At 49.4% G+C, this 8,179-nt stretch overlaps 1 protein-coding gene across 1 annotated transcript; it reads left to right on the top strand.

The window, feature by feature from the left end:
- Positions 1 to 4,681: 4,681 nt before the first annotated feature.
- Positions 4,682 to 6,949, top strand: LOC119325104 (protein YELLOW LEAF 1, choloroplastic-like). The gene is made up of 5 exons (XM_037598844.1): positions 4,682 to 4,808; positions 4,897 to 5,030; positions 5,443 to 5,522; positions 6,231 to 6,318; positions 6,477 to 6,949. The coding sequence occupies exons 2-5, from the start codon at positions 4,949 to 4,951 to the stop codon at positions 6,695 to 6,697; spliced, it is 471 nt and encodes a 156-aa protein (XP_037454741.1). The 5' UTR covers positions 4,682 to 4,808; positions 4,897 to 4,948; the 3' UTR covers positions 6,698 to 6,949.
- The last annotated feature ends 1,230 nt before the right edge of the window (positions 6,950 to 8,179 follow it).

Genomic DNA, 8,179 nt, shown 5'->3' with positions numbered 1-8,179 from the left:
TTGTCATCAACATCAAAATATGATTAAGGGCATGATTGCACTTTCAGCCACCCTGCGACTGGTCAAGGAGCTCGACGTGCTTGGTCCAAGGGAGCGGATGACGGTCAAGGCGGCGGAGGCGCTGCTGCAGCGCTTCGACGAGCCGCTCTCGGAGGACGACATCGACTGCATTGCCAGGCTCACGTGCCTCGACGTCCAGGCGCTGCGCACCATGGCCGGCCTAGCCGGCCCTGACGGTGCAGCCCAAGAGTGATCCATGTTAGTCGCAAATTTAGTTAGCCTCCGGTGGCAACTGCCCTTCAGGCAGTCTGAGCTAGGTTTTTACTCCATGATTAGTGTTCGGCAAAGTGGTTTAGCTAGATGCCAGTGTATCTTGGGGTCTATTGGTGGACGCTGGCTCTCCCCGATCGTTCGTTGGTGTAGTTGTACTTGTTTCATCTCTGCAGTAGTAAAGATTTCATCGCCGGAGCATTCTTGTTTGCCTTATGAATAGCATAACCATCCCAATTATGAATTGGAACGTCCGCGGCTTGAACTCGCCGGGGAAGAGGGCCACCATTTGCGAGGTTGCCGACGCTCATAGCCTCACTCTATTGTGCTTGCAAGAGACAAAGATCGACACCTGGTCGCCTGAGCTGGTTAGGGAGGTTGGAGGCCGCAGACTTGACAACTGCGCTGTGCTGCCTGCGTTGGGCACCCGCGGTGGCGCCGCGATTTTCTAGGACTCCACCAAGATCACAATCGCCACGCAATTCGTGGGGCAATTCTCCATCACTGCCAGAGCTTTCCTCCCCCATGGTGGTCTCTCCTTCTGGATCACCACAGTCTACGGCCCAACCGACGGCACCAGGAAAGATGATTTCCTCGAGGAGCTGAGCAGAAGCAGACCTCCTCTTGGCGAACCGTGGCTAATCATCTGACTTCAATGTCATCTACGAGGCAAGGGATAAGAGCAACCATAACATCAACATAAGGGTCATGAGCAGATTCAGAGATGCAATCGACCGGGCTTGCGTGCGGGAGATAAAGTGCAAAAACAGGCGCTTCACCTGGAGCAACGAGAGAGAAAACCCTACTTTTGTCGCCATCGACAAAGTTTTCTGCAACCAAGAGTGGGAGGCCATCTTCCCCTCCTACACACTCATGGCTGCCTCCACTTCCTGCTCCGATCACTGCCCCCTGTTGCTCTCAGATGCAATGGCGCCACCACGCAAAGCAGTCTTCAAATTTGAATCCTTCTGGCCCAAGTTCCCACATTTCCAGTAGACGGTCCAAAGGGCGTGGCAAAGACCAGTAAACCACTGCTGTCCCTTCACCAGGATGAAAATCAAGCTTAAGCGAACAGCAACAGACCTGAAGATATGGGCCAAGAGCATCTTCGGCAACACAAAAATGCAGTTTCACATGGCGTCCGAGGTGGTGTTGAGGCTTGATGTGGCGCAGGAGACACGCCAGCTAACGCAAAGGGAGTTCTGGCTGAGGAAAACCCTAAAGTTGAAGATTGTGGGACTCGCAACTCTCGAGCGTGTAAGGAAGAGACAGGCGGCGCGGACCACCTGGCTAAAAGCAGGCGATGCAAAGACAACATTTTCCAGGCCAAGATCACCTCTCGTAGAAGGAAAAACTTCATCCACTGTTTGGAGTCAGAGAGCAACCAAGCCACGGATCACAAAGAGAAGGCGGAAATGATCCATGATCATTTCACTTCATTGCTAGGCAGCAAGGAGAGAAGGACGAAGACGATCGACTGGGATAGGATCCAGCTGCCCCGTCTGCAGGCCGGCGCAGGCCTCGACAACCCCTTCACCGAGGAAGAAATCTGGGCGGCTATCTGTGCGTCCCCGGCCGAGAAGGCGCCGGGGCCGGACGACTTCAGCGGAGTCTTCTTTCGTGCATGCTAGCAAACGATCAAGACAGACGTCATGGCAGTCTTCCATGCATTCTATCAGCTCGCCGGAGGTGACTTTGCAGCTCTGAACCGCGCCATGATCATTCTACTGCCAAAGAAAGATGGAGCAACAAAACTGTCGGATTTCCGCCCAATTAGTCTGATCCACTCGGTGGCCAAACTAATTGCAAAAGTGCTCTCGATGAGACTGGCGGGAGTGCTCGATCAGCTCATCTCGCCGGCCCAGAGCGCATTCCAAAAGAAGAAGGGCATTCATGACAGTTTCCTCTACGTCCAGAGCGCACTACGACAGTTTAAAAGGAAGAAATCACCGATGCTCCTGCTAAAGATCGACATTGCCAAGGCCTTCGACACAGTGTCATGGGAATACATACTGGAGCTGCTGCAACGCATGAACTTCCTGGCGCGCTGGCGTGACTGGATCGCGCTTCTCCTTTCCACCATGTCTTCGGCCTGCCTGCTGAACGGAGACCCGGCCCCCCGATTCTTCATCAGCGAGGACTGCGGCAAGACGACCCACTCTCACCGATCCTCTTCATCCTGGCGATTGAGCCCCTCCACCGGCTGTTAGAGGCGGCGCAGCAGGCCGGCGCCCTCGCGCCACTGCCGACCGGCGCCGCGCGCATGCGCGTCACGCTATACGCGGACGACGCGATCTTCTTCGCCAATCCAGTGCGTCAGGAGATCGACGCCATCATGCAGCTCCTGGAGGGATTCGGGGAATCGACGGGGCTGCGCGGCAACCCTCAGAAGTTGTCAGCGGCAGCCCTAAATTGCGGCAATGTAGACCTCGTAGACGTCCTTCAAAACTTCGGCGACGCCATAGTGGGTTTCCCAATCAGATATCTAGGCCTCCCGCTCTGCATCGGCAGGCTCCGGCTCGTGCACATTCAGTACCTCCTGGACCGTATTCGTGCAAGGTTGGCAGCTTGGAAAGGCCGGCTCCTGCCGATCGTAGGGCACCGCGTACTCGTCAGGTGCGTCCTATCTGTGCTGCCGGCTTTCGCCATGGCCGTGCTATGAATCCCAAAGAGATTCTACAAGGATGTAGACAAGGCGCGACGTCGGTTCTTGTGGGCACAAGACGAGGAGGTCACCGGAGGTAGATGCAAGGTGAACTGGCAACTTGTCACGTCCCCGATCGAGCATGGTGGCCTCGGCATCCACAACATGGAGCGGTTCGCGCGCGCCTTACACCGCCATGGATGCACCTGGAGTTGCCTTGCGACGACAAAGATAGAGCGCTTTTCGCCTCGGCAACGACGGTGACAGTGGGCGACGGCAACAGAGCGCTATTCTGGCACTGCCCCTGGCTCGGCGAGCAACCGCTACGGCATGACTACCCCGACCTATTCAGGCGCACAACTAGGAAGAATCGCACTATCGCGGAGGCGTTACACGATGACAGATGGATAATTGACCTCAGGCGCGGCAACAACCTGGAAATCATCCCCCAGGTTGTGCTGCTGCAGCGACGCATCAGAGAAGCCAGCTTGGCGCTGCAGGCAGGAACCGACGACAAGATCACCTGGAATGCCGGTGGGGACTACACGGCGAGGTCAGCGTACCTCTCACAGCTCCCCTCGCAAACAACCTCGGCCATGATAAGCCTGGTATGGAAGATCTGGGCACCCGGAAATATCAAGTTTTTTCTCTGGCTACTCCATCAAAACCGGCTCTGGTGCAACGATCGCCTGCAACGTAGGGGCTGGGAAAATCCCTACTTCTGCCAGCTCTGCTGCCGCAACCTCGAGTCCTCCTTCCACCTAATTTGGGAATGCAACGTATCAAAGGAGGTTTGGGTCAAGGCAGCCACCTGGATGGGCTGTGCGGCACTCTCCCCAGCTTCATGGAGTGCATGCAACACTACAAGAGAGGCTGTCGCCGCAATCCTAAACTCCGCGGCGCCAAGGGAAAGAAGAAGAGCCAAGACTATCGTGGCATTGGTCACCTGGCAAATCTGGCTTGAGAGAAACAGATGCACATTCAGAGAAAAGACACCAAGTGCACTCAGTATAACAGAGGCCTGCCAGAGGGACATCGAGCAATGGAGACTCACCGGAGCACATGCCATAGCGCCCCCTTTCGGGGATACAATGCGAGGGATTGACTAGTTTGGCAGCGGAGAAAGAAGGGTTCTGCTCCCTCCTCCTACGCCTCTGTAACTCTTTTTCTCTTCATTGATCAGTTGATCACAAATTTTGTAACTCCCCCCTGCTAAGCCAATGAAAAGCCAGCAAGTCTGGATCTTTTAAAAAAAAACTTGTGGTTGAGATGGTTAGGTGGACACTGGTATCCCCAGTTCACCAGGGTTCATATCCATTTTCGGCGATACGCCTTCAGTGGGAGGAGACGTTCCCGTCGACTACGAGGCGCCGATGATATGCCTCATAGGGGTAGGGTGTGCGTGTGTGCGTTCATAGGGTAAGTGTATGCGCGTCTACATGAACGCTTGCGTCTGTACTATGTTCAGAAAAGTACCTAAAACATCTTATATTTGTGAACGGAGGGGTATTTGTTTGGCAGTGGCTCATATCACGAACGATGTAACCATTTTCCCAAATCAATAAAGTTCAATAAAGTTAACCATGATGCCGTTCCCAAAAAACATATTTGTTTCATAGACACAGAGATTGAATGAGAAATTGCTTTTGTAATGTGCAGAATGGGCCACAGAAAAACGTCAAAATAAAATAAATCAACCGTACAAATGAAACGTAAAAAAAAAATGTAAGTTGCTACAAACCCCTTTTTAAAATTTAGTTTAAGAAAAATGGCCCTCCTAATGGATAACCTTCTCCTGCCCATGAACACCACCACACCCATCCCTCCACCTCCTCGTCGTCCCTCGCTCTGACCACAGCACAGCCCCGGCCGCGCTCTCATCTGGAGCTGCAAGGTAGCCTCGCCCCCCTTACTCCCTTCCAATCAGGCTTCTCCTCCTCCTCGTCACCGTCCTCCGTGTTTCTGTGATTTTTCTCGTCCAGGCCCTGCGCTACACCACGAGACCAGCTCGCTCTGTCAACGCCGCCGGCCGCCATGCTTCCGCTCGCCACAATGTCCGCGCCGAGCTCGCTTCTCCTGCGTCCCGCCGCGCGCCAGCGGACGGGGGGAGAACCAGGTTGGCGCCGCTCTTCTCATCCATTCATCCACCCATCCATCACGCCTCATCTACTCTACCTATCTTACCCAAATACTGCCGCCGGGAAAGAAATTGCTGCCATTTTGCGACTTCATACTTGCTAACTTGCATGCTCATTGAGTCAAATTGCATGGTGTTCTGTGCTTCATATTTCTGAAAACTCTGCACCCCCTATCCCTATCCGTGTGAAGAATAAGGGGGAGCGTCACGTCGACATGGCAAAGGGAATAATTTCAGTTGGAATTATGAGTTTTTTTCACGGAGAAGATTACCCTATGTGCCAAGGAAGATGGTCATTTTTTACTGCAATTTAATAGTAGGAGGTGGTGCTTACTGCTAGTATTGTTTTTGTTTACCGAAGCTCATGCAGAACTTATAATATTCTGTGCAGGACGAAGCTGGGGAGAACAATCTATCTCGGGTTCGCAGTCCCGGAGGAATAAGCTCAGCAACTCCATCTGTGTGAAAGCAGTAAGATGTGCCTACTCATCTTCTTTTCTCGCCGCTACGGATTATACCTGGTTAAATTATTTGCAACTTATTAGGTGTTGTTTGTAAGAGTACTCAGAAAGCAATCAGCAGGTTTCTGGCACAAAAATGACAAAGAAATCAAATAGGTTTTTGTTATAAGGAGAGGAAGCACAAACAATCTGAAAGGCTTCAAGGCTTCAACGCATTGTATAACATGACAAAGACCATCTCATCTAAAATTGTGTAGCCGGAAGATTATCCGGCCTTGCAAACAGAATGGATTAGTATACTCTTGGTAGTTAGATTATGTCAATGTGGTCCATTTCAAATTTCGACGCAATCTGTTCGTGCTAGCTAAGCAAAATGAGCGCATAAGAGGGGATTTGAAGCCCTGGTTGATTTTAAGCTTCAGAGTTAACCTGATCTAGCTTAAAATCAACAAAAAAAAGCAGAGGTATTTCTTTTCACTGTGCAGAACTGACTTCCTACAATCACCTGATTGGTGTATCTAGAACATGCACCCAAAGAGGGCTGTCTAGTTCTAGGGAAATCCTTTTACCGTCATCTGTAAGACTGAAATGTAAATGCTGCTTGATCTTGTATATTAGAAGTAACATGACATACTTTATTAATTCGTTTGATTGTGCGCCCGTTCCAGCAAATTCAAAAGCATCTCACGCATTGTCTCTGAATGTTTTTTTCCTGCAGAACATAACGTGCTGTGCTAACCAGACGCAAACCGCGAAGCGCAAATCGTTCTCAGGGCCCACCTCTCCTCCGTCAGGTTCAGTTAAAGGTAAGGTAATGCAAGGCATCTGCATTCTGCGCAGCCCTGCTTTGTTCCTTATAAACCTCGTCTCATTTCCGAAGTTGGGTGCACTGCAAACCTGTGCTTCCAATGACACTTTCCACGTGGTCTCCTCACTTCTGTGCCTGGGTGGCACCTGATCGCAGAGAAGGTGAAGCCGAGGCTCGACGACGGGGGCGTCGGGTTCCCGCCGTTTCGGTTCGGCGGAGGAGGCGGCGGCGGTGGCGGTGGCGGCAGCAGCTCCTCCGGTGGGTTCATCCTCTTCGTGATCGTTTTGCTCCTGGACTACCTGAGGGAGTTCGAGAGGAACCTGCAGAATGGGCCGCGGAGGGGCAGCGACTACGACAGCGGGCTGGCACCGCAGTAGCTTCGTTTTAGTAGCTTGTCGTCGCAAACAGTCCGGTGATGGCCGGTGGTTAATGTAAGCCCCTTGCTAAGCTGAGTTATCAGATTAGAATTGCTCTTGAGAAATGAGATGAGGAGTAGCAACTTTGGCCGTTGGATTGGACGTGGAGGGCTGAGATTGAACGCCAGGAGTCACTGGCACTAACGTGTCCACTTTTATGGCCTCTTTGTCTGGTTCACAGGAAAGCAGAGAAAAAGCATATATGACTTTTTATGTCGGAGGCGGATTTGTTGTTTATGGGGACATCTACACCGTATATGGGAAAAATAATAATAATGCAATAAGAAGTCAAAAATTCCTGAAAATATTATTGAAATAAACTTGACATTTTATTGTACTCGTGAGAAAAAATCCACAAAAATAAAATATCCCTTTGACTTCTTTTAAAAAAAGACAATTTTTTGGCTAAAATAGTGTGAATAGTGACCTATAATAGCGAATAAATTTTGTCTTTTTTGCTGTGAAGTCAACTTTTACTTTTTTGTGAAATTTATATACTAGTGCAAAAGTAAGTCAAGTTTTTTGTCAAAATAGTTCTTACCTATTTTGACTTTTTATTAAAATATTAAAAAAATCCCCATATAGGATGCATATACAACCAGAAACACAAGTGTATTTCCCAAAGTATGTCTTCTCTTTTTGCCGTAAAGGCCAAAGGCCATGCACAAAATCGACATATAATACTCTCTCTATAACTTAATATAAGATGTTTTTTGACTCTATCATAGCCTCCAAAAACATCGTATAAGGTTACAAGTTGTAAAAAATAAAATTACACATAGGTTCTTGGAGAAATCGACGACGTCAAGCTCAATGTTGCCTCTAGACCTGCAAGGGAAAACGTTATTGATGCAATGGCCAGGAAGTCATTAGTCGGGGAAGGCGTTGGCGACATTAATGTGATAAGTACGAGGTGGCCCAATATTTTGATAAGATAATGTTGAAATTTGTCAGAGGAGACTTTAACGACATGACTACCCTGAACACTTGATGATGCGCCTTAACAATCGCTAAAACAACTCCGGTATGGTTATTGATGGTGTTGGAAACACATTCTACATGATTACGAAGATCAATTTCTGCATGCAACCAAAGAACAAACGAGAATTTAAAATACACAATTAAAAGGATCGAGATGAACCAGGAGGGTTACTGAAAAGAGACACAACTACAAATTTTACTTAAATTATTCACAAGTTTAGACTTTGTGGAATATAAAGTGTGGCCTAAGCAATGCTTCGGGGACATATATACATCATATATGATACTTGCAAGACAAGCAATCAAAGTAAACCACAAATATGTGTTATGGGCATAGTTTGTCGTCATCTCATCAAGAAGTTTGGTGGTAAATCCTAAGGTAATTGCCATGAAAGTGCCACCTGCAATAGGATCTAGAGTTCGTACTAAAATAACACCAAACCAAATTCAGATTCATAATAC

The sequence above is a fragment of the Triticum dicoccoides genome, chromosome 6B (assembly GCF_002162155.2).
Source record: "Triticum dicoccoides isolate Atlit2015 ecotype Zavitan chromosome 6B, WEW_v2.0, whole genome shotgun sequence".
NCBI classification, from domain to species: domain Eukaryota; kingdom Viridiplantae; phylum Streptophyta; class Magnoliopsida; order Poales; family Poaceae; genus Triticum; species Triticum dicoccoides.
This window is presented reverse-complemented; position numbering and strand designations above follow the sequence as displayed.

Coding starts and splice junctions, on each gene's coding strand:
- LOC119325104 (XM_037598844.1), top strand. CDS start 4,949: ATGCTTCCGCTCGCCACAATGTCCGCGCCGAGCTCGCTTCTCCTGCGT. Junction 5,523..6,230: donor ACTCCATCTGTGTGAAAGCA/GTAAGATGTGCC, acceptor TTTTTCCTGCAG/AACATAACGTGCTGTGCTAA. Junction 6,319..6,476: donor TCCGTCAGGTTCAGTTAAAG/GTAAGGTAATGC, acceptor ACCTGATCGCAG/AGAAGGTGAAGCCGAGGCTC.